Genomic DNA, 20,486 nt, shown 5'->3' with positions numbered 1-20,486 from the left:
GCTATACAGATCGGGAGATTCTATAGTTCACCGCAATGGGGACCGAACAGCCTGCTTTCGTGCCGCGTGCCCGAAGGAAACATCGCCGGGCGAAGTTCCCGCGTTATTCGCAGGTTTTTCGCTCCCTGGCGGTCGCCCAGGCGCATATTACTTGGGCTCCTTATTTTTCACAAAGGCTGTAGACCGGCTAGACACGTGCCATCTGCATATGTGCGGCTACAACACAAGAGCGCCCTAGCCCAAGGCATTCCATAGCACGTATATGTGTGCTCGCTGAAGATCGTGCCAATGTTTTCTCTAAAGCCCCAACTCGATGGACACATCCTACGCGTACCGGCGGAGCGCCTACGCGCACGGGCGTACGCTGGATCCTGTCTGCGCATGCGCAAAGCGCGACGCGCGCGCAGGCGCGAGCAGGGGCAGATATCTGTCCATGTTAGATATCCGCGCCTGAGCGCTTGCGCTTGCGCGCGCGTCGGTCCGGTTTACAACAATACGAGGACGGCGGGGGCTCTCGGGGACTCTTTTCTTTATGGCTTGAACCTATCCCAGGTTCCTGGAACTTTTCTTCGCGGTTTAAGTTGTCCTTTCAGCGCCCCCCAAATCCCCTTTCTTCACGCTTGAAATTCCTTCGGTCGGCTCGAGAGGGTGAACGCCCCAGCACAGGGAGCATGTAGGTGTATGACTTTTTTCGACGCCTGGCACGGCGCGGCGCTGGGCGCGTAGGCGCTCCGCCGTACGCCTAGGATGTGTGCATCGAGTTGGGGCTTAAGCCCTAACTCGATGGACACATCATACGTGTTCCGGCGGAGCGCCTACGCGCACGGGCGTACGCTGGATCCTGTCTGCGCATGCGCAAAGCGCGACGAGCGCGCAGGCGCGAGCAGGGCGCAGATATCTGGACATGTCAGATATCCGCGCCTGAGCGCGTCGGAAGCGGGGTTCGGTGTACAACAATAGGAGGACCGCGGGGCTCTCGGGGACTCTTTTCTTCATGGCTTGAAGCTCTCTCAGGTTCCTGGAACTTTTCTTCGCGGTTTAAGTTGTCCTTTCAGCGTCCCCCAAATCCCAATTCTTCACGCTTGAAATTCCTTCTGTCGGCCCGAGAGGGGGAACGCGCCAGCACAGGGAGCATGGAGGTGGATGCCTTCTTTCGACGCCCGTCGCGGCGCGTCGCTGGGCCCTTGGGAGCTACGGCCTACGCCTAGGATGGGTGCGTCGAGTTGGGGCTTAAGATAGAGAGCCATTGTTCCACCCTTTGTAATCGGGAAGCCAGTGAGATTATGGTGTGTAATATCGGAGACAAAAGCCTCCAGCATACGCGAATAGCGGTCTGGCGTATTGCTGCTATGTTTGCCAACAATCGACTGCTTTCAGTTACACACGCGTATAGAGAAGCCAAGTCCAACTTCCGCCTCCACAAGCGGAAGTTTCGAACAATGTAGAACTCTACAAGTGGAGTCGATAACAAAGCCCAGAGCTCTTGTTGCTGCTCTAGTGGCCCGAGACTTTTGTCCACTACGTTGGCCGCACAGGACACTGTACATTATATTGTGAGGTTAAAAGACACGACCGCCTGCGCTCAAGATATTCACACGCATGTGGGTTATCACTGGGCAACATTATTTTTCATCTGCCCAAACTAATTTATAGAGCTCTCTATCCGCGGTGCGGGGTGGGCAATATTATTTTTATTACTTTTAAGGCGACCATACTATACTCGGGGACAAGTTTCTATGGCTATTCAGTGGAAGCTACGAGCGCGCCGCCAGCTTAAACGCCTCCCTCCCTCGTGACCACGTGACAAGACTTACGCGCTTGTACTTTCTCTTTTAATCCCTACCTCCCGTATACCCCTACAGCCTGACGCAGTTGCGGTGACACCACTTAGCTCGGTCAACAGTTACGTGCCCCAGTCGATTTTCCCTTCCTTACAAAACCACGTTCTCCCTCGAAAGCCTTGCGTCTTGCCCTCATAGCTTCCACTGCATAGACACAAAAAGCTGTCGCCGAGTATAACCCCATCCATGAAGAGAAAAGCCAGCGGCGTGTGTAAGTTAGTGTGTGTGTGCACTCGCAGATGGTAGAGAAAATTCCAGCGATAGCAAGCAAAAAGGGCGCCGTCATCAAGTGGCCGTAGAAGGCACACACTCAGCCGAGCACCTTCATTTCAGACAATCATAGACGCCGTTTATAGACGTCTTCATATATATGTCGTTTCGAGCCTCTCTTAAGGTAGCGGGCATCTTCTGAGCTATTAATGCGTAGGCATTACTTGGCTCATGCGTGGCGTGGCGTCCATGGAAAGTGTGCACAGAAAGTGCGGACACTTACCCGAGCTTACCCCAGTTACTACCGAGTTACTCGGGTAAGCTCGGAGGAGCATCGCGCCATCTGCTCGAGAAGTTGCACGGGGATTAACCCGCCGCGGTGGCTAAGTGGTTAGCGCGCTCGGCTACTGATCCGGAGTCCCCGGTTTCGAACCCGACCGCGGCGGCTGCGTTTTTATGGAGGCATAACGCTAAGGCTCCCGTGTGCTGTGCGATGTCAGTGCACGTTAATGATCCCCAGGTGGTCGAAATTATTCCGGAGCCCTCCACTACGGCACCACTTTCTTCCTTTCTTCTTCCATTCCCTCCTTCATTCCTTCCCTTACGGAGCGGTTCAGGTGTCCGCCGATATATGAGACAGATACTGCCCCAGTTTCCTTTCCCCAAAAAAACAATTATCATTATTATTATTATTAAGAGCAACATGGGTCGCACGATTGCTGCGGGTGGCTGTGACAGGAACTGCCACCTGCCAGTGCAGTGGCGCTGGTAGTGGTATGAGAACTCGCCGCCATCTATCAATGCTAGAGAGTGACCAACCGTGCATAACTGACATTAACCCAGGGAGCTCCGAATGGTGTGCGCTTCGGTGACCAACGCGAACTAAGTTACACAAACCACAAACGCACCAATGAAAACAGCAGTAGTGCCCAATGCTTTCGAATTCATAGCACATAAGGAGGTGCAAGTGGCCCCGGTAGTTTCTTTTTAATTTCTTTTTGTAGCGATAGCTACATTACGGTAGCATTTCGAGCCTTTAGCGTGGCTGCGCCGCCACACTGTCACGTGGTGTGCAACAGCTGCCGGGGAAACCGAGCTGCCATAGCTATGCGCATGCGCCGTGTCAAATGGGACGAAGACGAAGAAGGAGCGTCCAGCGAAAGGCTGACTTTGCAATTCAGATGAGCAAGTTCCACCTGGCCAGCTGTAGCTATCGCGTCACTCCAGATTTAACCAGAGCTAAACCACCGCCAATTTTTGATATGTCCACACTATATATGTAGTTCACTGTAGCATCTGGTGGCGGAAAATATATTTTTACTTCTTTTTCAACTCCACACACTAAATTATGCGCCTTATCGAGCATCTGGCATGCTGAAAAATTTACTTTTATTTCTTTTTCTTGGCCATTCTAATTTTTGTAGCATCTCGCAATGAAGAATTTTATTTTTATTTATTTATTTTTTCGCCCATTCTACTCTATGCAGCACCTGGAAGCCCGTTGTGCCAACTGGCCGTGCAGGCTGGACACTCATTTTTCTTTCTTTTTACCACCCAATGTAATGTATGCAGTCTCTGGCAGAGCGGGCCGGGCAATTTCCTCTTTAGTTTGTTTTCTCGACCCATTCTACATTCATTTGCAGACAATGCAAAAGGACACTAGCTGCGACACTGTTTCCGCCACCGTTAACCAGAAGACCCGCGAGGTTAGGGAATGTACGTACTATCCAAGCAGGAACAGCGCCAGGAAATCTGCAGTGGAGTGGCGCGAAGAGGTTGGGGGTAGTAAACATTTTTGGTTGGTTTAACGCCGCTGTGGCTTTCGTGTAGCCCCGAAATTTCGGTGGAACTTGGAAATTTTCGCCACCCCTCGCCTGCCCTCGGCCCCGTCTTTGCATCCGGGACAAAACTCTCCAGGACGCGTGAATTGCGACCTGGGCATATAGTAGCGACGTTTGCCAACAATAAACTGATTTCATTCTCACACATTAGACAACAAGTCCAACTTCCATCTCTACACGTGCAGTTTCTAACCACCGACCGGTAGCAAAGCTATGTGATCTGGTTGCCGCTCACACGCACTGGAGAATTTGTCCCCGGTAGTACATTATCCAGACAGGCCGATGTATGAGGCTAAAATTTACGAAAGCGCCCTCGCCCAAGACAGCTCGTGGGATCCCTGCAGAAGATGCGAATGTCGACCAGTTTTCACACACACTGCAATATTAGACCCCTTTAGCATACTCTGTACCGCGTTACTGGGAGCGCACGCAGCATCAGTGAGCATGCGCAGGTCGCCCGATGGCGCCAGCTGCACGGCAGCTCCGCGGACGCCTGCTGCAGGACCAATCAGCGCGTGCGCACTGGTGGTGAGCGGGTTCCCGGTACCCCAGCACCCCGGTAACAGTAACACGGTACACGGCATGATAAAGGTGTCTTTTGTCCCGCTATCGTAACCACGAAGCTTGCGAGATTATGGAGGCAAACCACATTTATAAAAACAAGCAAGAATGTGTCAGCCAGCAATCTATGTCGCTTCATAACAGTGAAATTACTTTTCTTGATCAAACGTGAAAAGATGGGTGAACTTTATGCCTTTTTGCTACAAGCTGTACTTTTCATGTTTTCTTTCTCCTCTGATACCTGGGTTTCGTGTCGCGTGTATTTCCATCTGTCACAGAAACAAACTTCAGTCAAGAGTCTGTGCTTGTCCTGTATCTATCTTTTATGTCCATCACACCTGTTCACGCTGTTTCGTTTTAGCATGAGCGCAAGTGAACAGAACTATGATTTCGCCCAGATGAACTTTTTCCAATTGCTGCGAAGAAAAGTGAAACCCTTAATTTTCTGGACATCTGTGCTCACCAAAGGACTTTTTTAGCGCTTCGAAAACGAAGCACTCCATAAGAACAAATACAGTATAACAGCTGTACGATTTTTCTAACCTACCATCTTGGAAAATACCTAGACTGCACTTTTCCCATTTTAAAGCAGTAGTTCACGAGATACAAGGACTATCCTGAAAGCAAGGGGACAAGTCATAGCATTATGCCCACGAGCGCTTGATTGGGAAATAGGTTTCGAGGAAAGGTGGGGGAGCCTTTAGCATCACAACGCGATGAGCTCAGTTGGCTCCGAACAGGCGAGTCGAGTGGACGTGCTTTGAGAATGCATGCCCGCTTCATTGCTGCGTTAAGGAAACAATGGGGAAAACATTGCAACAGCACTACGCAGCAAATGTCCTCGCTAAACTGACAAAGTCGCCTACTGAGACGTTTGACATGACTAACAGCACATGCCGAAATGATGCAATGAGTAGTTCGCGAGTGTACAAATGACACAAATCCTTCAGAGTGTGGGTAAAATCTTTAGAGGAAACCCCCAAGGTGGAGGGTTCCCCCCAAAGTTATGACCACACTGTTCCCCCTTCAAGTTATTGATCATTTCGCTCTCGCCCTACCATAAGCTTGCTGCCCCGGTCAGTTCAGTTGGTAGAGCGACTGCTCCGGCAAAGCGGTGGTCCCTGGTTCGAACCCCGGACCAGGACGAATTTTTCTTTAACTGCGCAGTTTCTGAGAAAGCTGTGTAGCTTTCCTTTGCAGCCCTATGGCTGCACTTGGGTGGATGCCAAGCAGTAATTACTCTCTTATTACAAATCCTTTTATAGATGGCCGAGGAGACGTCTTTGATGAACCGGGTGCCCACCGAAGGTTACGTACACTAATGTTGATTTTGTGCGTGCTTTAGCGAACGCTGATTGGTGTTCTAGTATCCGCTTGATTGCAGAAAAGTTCGGGATTCCAAAAAACCCATGTTCATGAAACTGTCACTGAAAATATGCAGATGCGCAAGGTGTGCGTAAAACTCGCACCGAAAATTTTGAAACGTGTCCATATGGAGACCTGAATGCCTGCTTTTCCCCAATTGTTGCAAATAATTCAACAGTGATAGAAACTATTTAACGCAAGTTACTACTAGCGAAGATAGCATGGGTGTTTCGATATGACCTAGAAACAAAAAGACAGAGCACAGAGTGGCATGCCAGTGAATTTCCCCGTCTGAGGAAAGTGCGGAAGGCGAAATCCAAAATGAAATCCATGTCTATCGTGTTGCATGACTGTAAGGGAATCGTCCATAAGGAATGTTTTTCCCTCTGTGATGACAGTAAATGCTAGTTTTTACGTGGAAGTCCTCTTGCGCTTGCATAGACAGATCGCGACATCGTGGGTTCTGCCCAACGACGACAACACTTCGTCACACACTTTGCTCGCTATCAGGGAGTTTTTGAATGGACAAGGCAAAACAAGGCTTCCCCAGCCTCCAAAGAGCCCCGACCTCTCTTTCTGGGAAGAGCGGTGGAAGGCGTCCGAAGGGTCGTAAAGACGGCACTCAACAAGATTCCAGAAAAGGACAAATATTGGGAAGGTGATTGGGCTCGCTGTGTTGATGCCCAAAGTTCTTATTTTGAAGAACACTAGGTGTACTGAAAGATTTCGTCAAATAAAGTCTGTTTCTGTACTCAGTTTGCTGCCTTTCATGCAGAAACTATCAGAGACACAATAGAGAAAATGAAAACATGTGAAAGAATGAATTCAGAAAGAGTGCAAATGCACTGAAAGGGCTTGTGATAGCAAACCAAGTAGTGTAAAACTCCACAGAGCCACCCATAGAAGACATTAAAAGGATGTGACAGGTGAAGGGCACACTCAAACTCTGGATGACTTGCAGCACTCTATTGCTTCAGAGCCATTCCCAAACAACACCTCAGCTGAATGTGACGACGAATCACAGCAAGATGATGCATAAGAAAATCCAGCTTATCTTGCTTTATGGCCCAAGACTGCAAGCACCTGAGGAATTTTAATGACTACAGGGCCTGCAGGCACAGACACGAAAAGCAAGGAACTTCACTTGATGAGTGCAACCGCCATTTTTCAATTAGGTTTCTTGAAAGGCACCTCGACAATGACTACATTTTCAAAAAATCTTGGCTATCTTAATCTATATCTGCAGATGCAGTAATTTCTGCTGCAACCCCTATGACAGAAACGTCAAATCTTCTTTGGTGACCACTGGATCATTTGACTGGACACACATGGCACAGATCCTCACATGCCATGAAAAGTCAAGCCATTTTATGTATTATCAAACTAGAACTGGGCCAAGTCAATGGATGAGAATGTGCTCAAGAACATCAAAGAAAGGTTCAAAGCTTCAAGTATTACTCCAACATACTGGACTGTATATCTGACATCAACCACACAGGTTGCCTGTAACCATTGGCTTCCTACAGACCACAATACCAAGGTTCGAATTAAGGAACATGTCATCAGATATAAACCCGTCAGCGACTACACTAAGTAAGGCTTTAGTCACATTATTCTATCAGGGCTTTAAGAACGAGGAATGAAAACTGAATATCACTGAGGTCATGGCTAATCAAGGCTACGCAAACAGCAAAAACACAAAGGAAAGGAAAAATGTGCGCAAAGCATTATTTCTTATGTTTAATCTAAGGTAGAGGTTTGAACGGGGTGGCAAATGAGGTAACACAGCTTTGGATCTGAATGGCACATCAAAAGTTCATTGATAAATCACACAGTCAGTGCAGAGGCTCCAGAAATAACTCCAGTGAAATTATATTCTTGAAGTCCAAATCACAAAAACAGCCCTATGTACCAAGAGCAGGGGTAAGGTATACGGGGCTCAACTTGTCAAAGCTGCCCATGGGACATGAGAGACACTGCAGCAGTGGGCTCTGGATTGATTTCTACTACCTTGGTTTCTTAACATGTAACAACACCGTCCAGTACATGAGAGTTTTTTCATTTCGCCCCCATCAAAATGCAGTGGCCACTGCCTAGTCTTCAATAAAGAACACTGGGCCAAGCAGCCAAACACTATAGCCACTGAGCCTCCATGGCACAAAATTCATTTCATGTATGACTAATGCAGGAGGTGTGTTTATTATGTGAGTGAAGAAAATATAGTGCTGCCACCTGCCTTCTGGTAGAGTGAGACTAATGGGTGCATCGATTAAAATTGACGTTATTCCACTGCACTACAACGTGAGGAGCAGTAACAAGGGTCAAATCAATGAAACACCTCACAAAAATGGCCGGTGGAAGGGAAGCACAAGATAAGTGCACACACAAAATGAAGATAAAAGAGAAAGGAAGGTAACCTATAGACAACAATGTGTGATACCACAAATATTTTTTTTTTAGGCAGATAAGGTGTGTATATCAAAGATAAACTCTCAGCACTGGAATTAGGTGAAGGCCCCAAATGCTACCTCACTGTAGTTACATCACTGTCTACCAACAGCTGTCATGTTGACAGGAATGTCACAAATGATGTCACCAGCAGCAAAATATCATCTGAAATTGGCACCAATGGTCTAGCTAAAAAGGCGTGGCTCATCACATCAAATGCATACTGCTTTGGACTCTTTCCCACTAGCAAAACATTTCTCTTTACCACAATTAAATTTAGGACAAAAGACATGCTAGATGAGGAGCTAAATGACTTAATCCACCGGTGATTCTTTGCACAATGACACCTGCATGAATAGACCTTTTTCATGGTGGGGTGCATGAAGTAGTTTTGCTGCTCAATGCTCTTAAACCAAGGTCACTTGCACAGCTTTGTATGTGTGCCCGCTGGCCAGCATGACCTTCACTGGAACTAACAATGCTTCACAATGTGCACGTCATCTGCTACTGCTACAAAACAGCTGCTGAGCGTGCTGTTTTCTGCAGATGGCCTGCACATTCTGTCAGTGGTTGGAATTTCAGTACATACCTATGGAATTTCACACCTACAGCGATACAACTCCAGAATGCAGTGACAAATGCCCCTCAAAGGAGGCCCTCCCTGCCAATGGCACCAACCAGTTCTCACAAACTCGCGGTTACACCCATTTGATAGAGGCACCTGTCAAGTTACATGCGATGTCACGTTAGGAGATTAAGTGCAACATCATAATAGATGGTCAGTGCAATTGGTTGGAGCACCTGCGGCGTGTCAAGACAGTTTATTATGTGGAGCACCACAATTTATTTCCAAATAGTGGCTTGGAGGCCTTCTTGGGCTTGACAACAAGAATTTGAATTGAGTGGTGGTAAAATTTTTAAATGCAATTTACCCGGCACAATAAAAGTGTTTATTGCCGCTAACAAATAGTGACCGAGCCAGAAAGAGTAATAAAATCAATTTCTGCTCAGAAAAATGTTGGATGGAGATGGAAAGCAAGTGCACAAAATAAGCAGCTCTGACCATGCTCTGCAGAAGCAAGGCGATGCAGCAAACCAAAATGAACATGTTTAGGTTTAGGTGAATGCTTCATATGGCAAAAAGATAAATTTAAAGAGCAGAGCATAACAGTTAGTTTACAATATTCACAAAATAAAAATTGGAGGAGACACTTAATTTCCGCCTTAAGGGAATGACGCGATGGCCTAATGGGTTAATTCTCATTTATGGAGAAGGTCATTCTCAACTTTACATATCCTCATATCCCTCCTGGCGCAGTGGTCCAGGGGTTAAGTGATGCGCCACTGCCCTGCGATGATAGGTGCTCCCAGTTGTAGGCCTCAAGCGGTCCAGGTTGCTCCTCTCAAGCGACCAATCATTAATTTAACTGCCACCTGCCATGATGGGCAGTTTTCTCACTATTCGGTGGGCAGGCAGTGATGACACTGCAAGGTTACGTGACGTAGGTGGCCCACCTGCCTATTAGCTTACTCTCTAAGGACCACCTGCTAGAGCCATGCCCATGATTTTTCACTCACGATGCTGACACCGACAACGCCAACACCGGATTTTCTGTGTAACGAAGCCTTTAACGATATCCCGTTAAAATTGAAGGGGACACTTAGGCTCCGCCATAAGGGCATGATACGATAGCGTTAATGGGTTAATGCCCAAATATGAGGAATTGCTCATTCTCTACTTTACATTCACTGATAATTGGGAGTCCTCATACCACTCCTGGTGCTGTGGTTAAGCGATGTACCACAGTACCGCTATGGCAGGTGCTGCCACCGGTGGCATCGGTGCTGACAATGGATGCCGACAACGTCAACTTTTCTGTGACACAGGCTCCCACGTTGCAGCTGCCGCATTAAAAAGCTACCACTTTAAAAAGCTTGAAGTGTATGAGTTCTATCAAAACAACACTTGAGTGCAGGCCTATCTGCTGTTGGCATCCCTATAAATTGAAACATTTCTGCATTGTAAGCATCTTTGCTGTGTTGCCTGATTCTTGCTGCTTTAGGCCTGTGTTCCTAACGATCAATTCCTGCTCTTTTGTCACACTGGTAAAACTGCCTCTGGAATAATACTGCGGCGTAAAATGGCAAGTCTGAGTATAAGCAGCAATAAAAAGGCAGATAATGACCCACGCCTTTGGGAGAAATTCTTCAAGAAAGTAAGCATGAGGAACAAATTTATTTGGTTGTAACTGGTCTCAATTCTGTGTAAACGCTGCCAAATGAGGGAAAAGCAGGCACACAGTGTAATGCCCTGAAACACGCCTGTAGTGGTTTTTCCACTAACAATTTCTTAGACCTTTCCTAGACATCCCATTTTGAACCATGACGGAAGCAGGCATGAAATGCAATGTGATCCCGGCATTTGCTCTGTGTCATATTATGTCACGACTTATTAAGCAAGTGTGCATATTACTGCCCTACTGCCCAACCTGAATGTGCGTTCTTTAGGCTGTTAGAAACACGCTGAGAAAAGCTTGCACTGCCAGCATGAGCTGAGAACTGTCTTGTGTTTACCACGATGGCTACCACTGAAATCGTTTGATGGTGCTACAGTTTAAAAGTGTTCAGAGCCAAGAAAGGCACTTGGAAACAGTGGTAGTTGCCTTTTGCACAAATCAACATGAAAACCTGCCTCTCCCAGCCTGCAAGGAGGTCTTCAGAAAGGTTATCACCCGTACTGCTAGGGGCGAAGGAAAGTGCCCCTGTTAGTGCACGACTGTGGATGTGACAGTGAAGAAAGAAAAAATGTTGTATCTGGGGGAATCTTCCCCGGCACTCTGCAAAAAAAAAACTAGAGACTGTTCAGAAACTAAGTTCTCATGATGTTTTTTACAAGAGCAGCACCGTTCAATGTGACATATATGCTGAAAGAAAGTGCACGCCTTTTCAGCCATTTCCACAAAGTTTATATCATTTAGCTGTTGGTGGTGAATAGGAAAGATGTAGGGCAACCTTCTTGTTAACCTCCTTGTGAAAGCCATTGTTATGACCCCCAGATTTCATCCTGATGATTGTGGTTAGGAGAAAAGGAAAGGCACAATAACCATCTCACTCGAATGCAGGGGTGAATGTCAATCAAAGAATGACCTTCAGCCAATGGTGTCATATGATTATCCTGACGTTGCTGCTAATCCACTTGACCCATTCCCATGTCATCTGGCATTCAGGCACCCTTCTCATTTGTGTCCTCAAGAGCAAGTGTAACCCGATGGAACCACCCATTAAGCATTGTTCCTTTCAAACCACATATAGACTGCTTTAAATTTTCTTTTTTTCCGCTAACTGTTGAAATTTGGAATCGATTGGACGGCTCACTTCGCGCATTGCCAATTGAATAGTTTGTTGTTCAGTTGCCTAACAATTTGACCTGTTGATCTGTTTTTAATACTTCTATGTTATCTATTTCTATGCTACCCATGTTATTTGTTTCTACTAATGTATGTACCCACTCCTGCTGTGTCTCCCCTCCGAGACAGCAGTATTTGTAAATAAATAATAAACCGTGGTTAATCCCCTTACAGCTGAATGCCCTCGCAGTTTAAAGATACCAGGTGCAAGGGGAATTGAGCACGACCTCATGACAGTAGGTGAACTCCACTGGCTGGAAGGCCTCATTTGAGTGAGATTCACCTCCTTATTCTTGAGTTCTATCAGACCATAGACACCTAAACTGTGAGGGAATGGATGCAGTAGGGGGTGAAGTGAAAGAGAAAGAAAGGGTCACCGGAGTAGACTTCATTTTAGGCTACTTCGGGTTCCTTGACATGCACTGAAATCGCATAGAACACAGGCACCTTTTGCATTTCGTTTCCTCAAAGTACAGGCACTGTGACCAGGATTTGACCCCACAACCTTACATGTGCTAAACATCCAAATGCAACAGCCACTGAGCCATCGAAGCAGGTAGAGGCTATGGAATTCTGCTACTAAGTGCGCGTTCACGGGTTTGAACTCCAGCAGTGGCAGTCACATTTCGATGGCAGTGAAATAAGGATGCCCATGTACTGACACTTTGGTGAACACCAACGCACCCAACATGGCCAATATTAATTCAGAGCTGGCATTCCATATGCTACACAGCCACCCATGCAGCTACGAGATGTTAAAATCCATTATTGGTATTAACCTCAATATCGACAACATGCACATAAATAACGCCAATACCAAGAAGCAAATGCAAAAAGAACGGAACGAATTTTTAAAAATAAAGTAAAAATAAACATGTACATTAGGTTATAGGCAGATTTATGGGTGGTCCTATTTGTGCATGCATTTCTAGGGCTTTCTGTGTCTAGAAAGCTACATTTTTTCATAATAAAAAATTTCTCACTGAGGACTGGCTGCTTCCCCATACCTTTGAATCTACCGTTGCGTGAGGTCATTTGAAGAAACTAAGCTGTCAGGTAGCAACCAGTTTGCCTTCAAAGTAAGGGTACAAATTTCCTACCTCCATATTTCACCCTCTTCATGTGGCGTCGTCTTTGGCGGTGTGTACGGGTAGTAGAGCTGAGACCTCAGGCTGCCTGTGCCGAACCACGTCACTTGTGGCAAGAACAGGGAACCACTGGACTCCCTGACAACCGCGCCCGATGATGGGGACCACAAGCCTTTCAGAATCCTCAGGAGGGATGTCTTGCCACTGTTGCTTGGCCCCGTGACGAAGACGCTCATTGGGGGACCCAGTTCAAGGGTCAGGCCCTCGACAAAGATGTTGTCATCATATGGACTTCCATAGGAGACATTCTTCAGGGTGAAGTGCGGCATTACTTCTGCAAAACAAAACGGAATTGGGATAAGTTGTAGTGACGTGCTCATTACGAAGCACATTCTCAAGCTAGGGAAGATTTTCAATTATGGTCAGTTCGGCCCCACACCCATCCAGAATTCCAGAAATCTCTCAGACTCAGTTCTACTTAATCTTTCAGGTGATGCAACGGGACAACCCACAAAAAAGTTTCGCCACTGGTTGTACAAACAGTTGCGTTATTGATCCTTACACTCCTTGTCATTTTTTAAAATTTGCTTTTAATAGGCAATGTATCATACGCGGCTTAAACCTGATAGCAGCACAGAAAGGTGTATTTTAAGGAGACACAGAGGACACCTTCATAAATTTTTTTCTTCTGAGTAAAAAATTTTGGCCTTTTGTGACCACGTTGATGCTTGTTAAGTTGTTAAGCGGCAGAATATACATTTATTTCTGTGGAAATTGGCATTAAATGAGGAATATTTTTTCCAGACACACGGTTCAAACTGATGACGTCAATGACAAAAAGAACACTTTCACTACCAAATAGAAATGAATCCCAGTATGGCCTAGCCTCAGATATCAGGAAGAAACACTGTATTGACATCAATGCAGTTTGCTAGCAACAGCAGGTAGGGATGATCCCTGCATTAAATTTTTGGTTTTTCTGGCTTAAAAATGCTATATTTTGAGCAAAAGCAACCACATTATCTTAAGAGCATGGCAGTCCATTGAAACAGGCCAATTTTGATTTGTCCCCAGTGACCCATTAAATAGGCACCATATTAGTGCGCAATTTAATACCCCTTTAGGAGGTTGCTTGAAGTGCTGCTATTGCTGCCAAATTCTAGAACGGAAAGCTTCCCAGCTCATTACATAAGCGACATTATCACAACGTTTTGAACTTGTTTGCGATCTTATTACGTCATAAAAATTATATGCTTAAGCAGATAGTTTTGTATTTTTCTCCTCTTTTTCCATGGCTATGGTCCCTTATGTTCTCATACTCGTGAAACAACCAATTTGAGTTGCACGTTTTGTTATCTACACTTTTTCAATCTTACGTGTTTGTTGCTAATATTATGTCGGGCTTTTAATGGTTTGTTACTGTTTACTGTAATGTTTTTGCAGTCTGGTTATTAACACTGTTTTTTCCTAAACTCTTCTACACACAACTTGCTACTCTTCAACCAAGATTCCTCAGAAATGTTCACTGCTGTAGTGGATGTCTCCACATATTAAATTTCTTCGCATGTAATACCATTTCAGTCTCACTCCCCTCTGCAATGCTTCGGCAATTGAGAGAATTGTAAATAAATAAATAAAAAAACCGCATCACAAAACATTCCAAACTAACAGTCCAAAAGCACTATTTCAAGCTAAATTAGTGGCATGAAAAAAACAAGCACTTAAACTATAATGAACATCAACCATGCCGCATGACTAATGCAGCCTCTCAGCACAGCATGCTAGAGTAGTGCAGCCTTTGGCCAAGACATATACCATTGTCAGCATCGTCTCTGTCATCCTTAGGTTGCTTGTTTTTCTTCAGCTGTTCTGAAAGTTGGTCTTCTTCGTTTATAGCTTCCATCCTTTCCAAGAGAACAGAAATCCTGTGTGTATTTCCAGCCACAGTTGAAATTCCACTAGAGAGGTCAACTAGCTTACTGAAGCAGCTGATTAGATACATGGAGACAAATGTGTTTTTACTGATGACTCCACTGAGGTCGGCTGTTGAGATGTCATCGTACGCTCCAGTGAAAAGCGGCACTGCTATGATGAGAAAACTGAGGATGCTGCCAGCATAGTCTGTGAAGTAAACACCAAGGTTGAGCGGGAACTGGCGGTTGTAGACGGACTGCTGTGCTCTGACCAATTCAACCAGGTGTCCCTCCGTCGAGTCGAGCTCAGCAAACTCCCCATCCAGGAATGCGACAGACTCAGAGTTCGCCCTGATTTGAGCGTGCTTGTACCTGAAGCGACCTTCCTGCTTCTCCAACTCGTACACCTTTGGCACGACTCGGGTGATGAGGAGCTTGCTCACAATTGTGCTGATGATAAAGTAGATGAAAACGGCTAGCGGGCCAATGAATCCGGCGACAGTAAAGGACTGGTAGCTGTAGTAACCTATCGTGAAGGGGGATATAAGCAAGGTGGGCACGATGTCGCTGAGCACTTGGCACAACCGATCCACATCCTGGGTGATGCGTTGGTCCGGGTTGTCTATGCTCGTCTCGACCACGTTCACACGGTAGTGGACCTTGCGTGAGAAGTAGAGCTCCTGAAGGCGCTTGGTCAGCAGCTGGCGCCACTGAACCGTGACAGTGCTCGAAACGTACGTCTTCGAACTCTTTATACAAGCCACGAGCGCGATTAGGCCGAGGCAGAAAGCGGTTTGGTTTATGAAGCCCCACCAGTCCTTTTTGCCGAGCACGACGTAATACTGACTAGTCGTGAGCCCCACCTGATAGACGATCACTTCGTACGCGACGGAGAGGGTAAGAAGTGCCAGCATCACCAGCACAGCGGCGGCGTTTGACAGCACGATGCTGGCGAGCCTGCGGAACCGCCGGAGAAAGAGGCAGTCCAAGGCAAGTCGCTCCATCTCGGCGGAGCTCTCGCTGGGTTCGTCTTCGACGTGCCTTGGTGGGCCCACGTTGACGGTGGTGATGCGCTGATATGTCCCGGACGACGCCATCTCTTTTTCCGCAGTCGACGACGGTTTCGAGTTTCCTTCAAGTGTCCTCACTGTTAACGGAGTCTGGGATGAACTTCGTTGGCGTTTTGAGCCCATGCGAAACCGACCCTGATGAGGAGCAGCCACTCGCGGCGATAAGAGCGATCAAAGGAGCCGTCTTTGAACACCGCGAAACTCCGCGCACGGACGACGCTCAACTGCGCGAAGGGGGATGGCACAGCGGCATGTGATAACCCGAGTAAACAGAAGCAAAACCCAAGGAGCGATAGCAGCGCAACTGTCGCAATGCGATGCACATTTCAAGCATGGTGGTCGCCATGTGAAGTCAACGCCTGTGAAGATGTGGGTTCAGCTGAGCAAACTGCACCTTGTGTTGGAAAGATAGTATGCGCCCTCTGGCGAAATATTTTAAAATTATCAACTGATCAACTAATATTCGATAAGGTGTTGTACAATATTACTGCATAAAGTGGAAAATAACTTCTTAAATTTTGGTTTTTGAGAATACCACCACTGGTAGGCTATGTTCGTTTACAATCATTGATGTCAGCCAAATCAAAGAATGGCGAAAGCTATTTATTGAAATTTTTTCTAATGTAATTACAATCTCCGAAGCTCGATAGTCGTTAGTGTTGTGTTGGTATTTACCGCCTTTTGTACTTTTGTTGCTTTCATTGCACATTTGTGCCTCCGAAGCTAGATAACCGCTACTTCAGTGCACAGGCATCCGGTTCTTTAAAAATTCCTGTGCACCAACTGTTTGTCTAGTCGAGGGGAAACATCGCTCACAAGGTAGCATGTTATTGTCTGTGTTCTTTGCGGAGTAATTAAACACCAGTGCTTGCCTTAATTTTTGTCACCACTATATTACTGGTGTCGCCCACGGGTTCACGTCTCAAAAAGGGTGCCTGAACAGCCGAAACAACGGTTTGCGCCCCCTGCTGATGGGAGGAGCAACCGGTGGCTTGTCAGCAAGTCGTGCGGTTCCTTGAAGGCATCGGGTTATCTGCTCGCTAAGATTAAAGTAAAAATAAGATTCATCACAGCTCTCATTGAAACACCTCAGAATGCAACATGAAGTTTGAAAACAAATGAGTATCTCGCTCACCCAGCAAGCCGCACCTTTAGTTGCCCCTTCACCCAGCAGGTGGAGCAGCCCGTTGGATCAGCTGCTTGGATGGCGTCTGAAAAAACTGCACTCGCAGCTTGCAGTTTGACCTTAATTCCAGAAAATGCAGGCAAACACCGATGTTTTACATCTCAAAGAACGCAGACCATATATGCTACCTTGTGATCGATGTACGTGTGCTCGCGATTAGGTCAGTACTTTGAACACTGTATTTTTTTTTATATCCGGAGAGATAAGTACAGAAATCTACTTCAGAATTATCCTTGGCCTCTCATAGCTTTAAAGTATTTAGCGATTTGCTACGCTGCTACAAACGGGCAACCCATGTATCGCGTTTATTGGGTCGCGGCCTTTCCTAGCAGGGCGTAATAGGCCTAGGACCTTGGATGCTTTCAATGCGCATTTTGTGACAATAGCCTTCTGACGTCTTCCGACTGCTGCGTGAGGCCGAGAATGCTTTCCTCAGCTAAATCATTGGCTTGTTCGCACTGAAATTTCACAGAGGGGTGGCATATATTTGGTGGTGATCAGTTTTGTTTAGCGCGAATTACTCTGATTCGGGAAAATTTAATCGGAAGCTTGTGCGCAGCGACGCAAAGGGCTATGACAGGTTCTTGGGCTTCAAAGGTCTTGCACTGGCTGCGCCATCTATCTCCTGCGGAATGAGGGACAAAGTTCTGTGGAAACTGCGGTGAAACAGAGATGGCGGTGCCCCAACTACTTGCTCAGTCGAGAGCACGGTTTAAGAGTGGTCGAGAGTAAACACCTCTCACAAGGCAACGTATTATTGTCCACTTTCTCCGAGATGCAATTGAACATCGGTAATTCCGGAATTTTTTGGAATTGAGGAGAAATCGCTGTTGGTTTCGCGTTCAGTTTTCGCAAAGACGAGCCGAGCAAAACATCTGGCAGGCTGCGCCATCTGCTGGACGACGGGGCAGATGAAGCCCTGGCTCACCGGATGGGCGAGTAGCGCGCTTGCTTCGATGGTTCTATCGTCTGCTCTTTGAAATTGATACCGCAGGGAATAGTTATCGCTTCTGTTTCTAAAAACCATGATGAAAATGTGACATCAGTAGCACTGCACACAGTAATAAAAGCTAATTAATTGCTTGTGTTGCGACATTGTTCCCTCCAAGAAAACACCAAACGTTTGAGGACGTCCTCAAATGATCAGAACGTCCTCATCCCGAACAGGAGATTCTGAGTACATTTTGAGTGCACCGATGGCTAAATGTCCTCGTGAGGATGTCCTAAGTTAGTGCTGTGCTGGACGGCTCGAAAATGAAAATTCCTCAAATGTCGTACAACCGTCTAGACTATCGCAGGATAGTACTGTGGAACCGAACTGAGATAAAGCCAGCTTTGACTCTCGCACTCGGCTCTCATTAATTAAAAACTGCAAGTTTATTAGACGACACGTGTGCGCAATAGTGATATAATGAAGGAGACCGTTGTGACCCCAAAGATTATATATGTGCCTTGAGGAGATATCTTTTGATTTTACACCTGTTTTTATGCGTCGCATATGCTTCTGAGGGGGATGTACTGTTTAGATATTTTGGCCACTCATCTTTTCCATTCAGGCAGCAGAATTCAACTCCAGAGGGCCACTTTCTAGGCCCTTAGTAAATCCGTTATTTTTGCTTGTTCTGGTTACCTTCGCTTACAGTAGCTTTGGATACGGCACACCCATAAAAAAAAGGTCTGATAAAAATCCTGAAGAGTACTGAAAACGTCCCCAAAAATGATCCTTAAGACATCCTAAGAATGCGCAACGGACTTGGACTGCTTGAGGACTTGTTAGAGGCAACTTGATAACGTCTGAACATCCTGACACGGACATCCTGAGGCCATACTCAGGACGTCTTTGTGTTAATTGTCTGGGCTGTGTCGTTGCCTTGGACAGTCGGATCTTTTCCGACGACTATGAGCTGTTTCGGTCTATCCTTGCGGGAATGGCTAGCTTTCTAGGTGTATCACATATCATGTTTCTGACGGGTGTGGTGATATGCCGGTGTATTGCACGAACGAGAAGGCGGTGGTTGTGTCGTGGCTCCTCTAATCTGGCTCAGTTCGCTGAGTGCGCAGGAAATTCAAAGTTCGGCCGTAGTCCCCACTCTGAAAAGTTCATGCTAAAGTGGAAGGAACTCTTCGCAGGAAGAGTGTCGAGAGGAGGAAGAGAAATGATAAAAGCAAAACGCATCGCAGCATTGTAGATGCCCTTGAAAAGGCCTTTTCATCCGACCTGCAGATGTCCTACGTTGCGCTGTTATTCGGAGTATCTCCGGCAACGGTTAGTCACGCACTGAAAAGATTCGTGCAAGAGCAACTAAAAGATAACAGGGACCGTCGCCTTGTCTTCGGCCACGCGGAACAGGAGAGTATAGTCACCAGTGGCCACCCTATATTTTTAACGCTATCGCGTTGAAGACTCCGTTCAGCAGAAAATGCCGTCGCCGTTGTCGGCTTCGTCGTTGTGAGTGAAAAATCACGCGTGTGGCTCTGGCGGTGGTCACCATAGAGCAACCTACGAGACAGGTGGGTCACCTAGGTCACATGACCTTGCAGCGGCATCACAATGGGCCCACCGGATAGTGAGCAAACTGCCCTCCGTGGCAGGCCGCTCGTGAAGAGCACCGAGGCCCACCGCTGGGCGCACCTGCCATAGCAGGGCAGTGGCGCATCACTTAAGCACTGCGCCGGGACGGGTATGAGGACTCCCAGGAATCTATCAATGTGAAGTAGAGAATGAACTTTTGCATATATGGAAATTAACCCATCACGCTATCGAGTCATCCTCCAATTTTCTGTGACTCACAGACGAAGTCGTTTCCTATATCGACGGCAGAGTGAACAAGCAGAGCATACGGTTTTGGGCGCAGAGCAACCCGAGATTTTTGTCAACAAATGTCCAGTCCCCACGCGCCGTGGCTTGCTATGGATTGGAGCGAGAAAGACTAGTCGGTCTTTTTTGTTTTGTTTTGAAGACAGTGTCAACAGAGTCATATATTTGCAAATGCTCGTGTGTAAGCTCCTTAACTCCCGAACTGAAGGAGATATGCATGCAGAAGGGGCTCCTCAGCAGGAAGGACTCCGGCTAACTACGCTACAAGCTTCCAAAGCTGGCTCGACAACAGTTTTCCAAAGATGTGGATGGGACGAGGCTTGTAAAATATATCATGGCCTCGCCGTTAACTCGATCTCGCTCTGTGCGGCTAGATTCTACGTTTTTTTTTTTTGGAATATCGGTGTCTGCAGCTGTGGTCGAGCGCCAAGCTTTACCGAACTGAAGCAATGCATTGAGGATGCGTGGGCAGAATTCGTCACAGGCCGTATCAGGCCATCGGCTTTGAGATATCTCGAGCGTGTGGGGAAAGGTTGCAGATATGTATCGACTCCACCGGAGAACACTTTGAGGTGTAGGCACAATGTCCTGCGGCTTAAGACATACTGAATGTCATTTTGTCCTTTTCAGACTGTTGGAATGTCATCCAGGCAACATCAGAGCACTCTGAAAGAAGTTAAATGCATGAGAGCCCGTGTGCTGCACGATGTCAGTGCGCGTTAAAAACATCTGTGGTCT

General features: G+C 46.8%; 1 protein-coding gene across 1 annotated transcript in view; it reads right to left on the bottom strand.

The window, feature by feature from the left end:
- LOC144107460 (lysosomal cobalamin transporter ABCD4-like) overlaps nucleotides 1-16,107 on the bottom strand; it is a 29,993-nt gene extending 13,886 nt beyond the window's left edge. Inside the window, exons 1-2 of the mRNA XM_077640465.1 lie at nucleotides 14,577-16,107; nucleotides 12,774-13,095 (exon numbers count right to left, since the gene is read on the bottom strand). Coding sequence (XP_077496591.1) covers nucleotides 12,774-13,095; nucleotides 14,577-15,867 — 1,613 coding nt within the window. The 5' untranslated portion in view covers nucleotides 15,868-16,107. The remainder of the gene's footprint in view (nucleotides 1-12,773; nucleotides 13,096-14,576) is intronic.
- Nucleotides 16,108-20,486: the final 4,379 nt, after the last annotated feature.

The sequence above is a fragment of the Amblyomma americanum genome, chromosome 10 (genome assembly GCF_052857255.1).
Source record: "Amblyomma americanum isolate KBUSLIRL-KWMA chromosome 10, ASM5285725v1, whole genome shotgun sequence".
NCBI lineage: Eukaryota > Metazoa > Arthropoda > Arachnida > Ixodida > Ixodidae > Amblyomma > Amblyomma americanum.
Note: the sequence above shows the minus strand (reverse complement) of the source record. Positions and strands in the feature narration are given on the sequence as shown.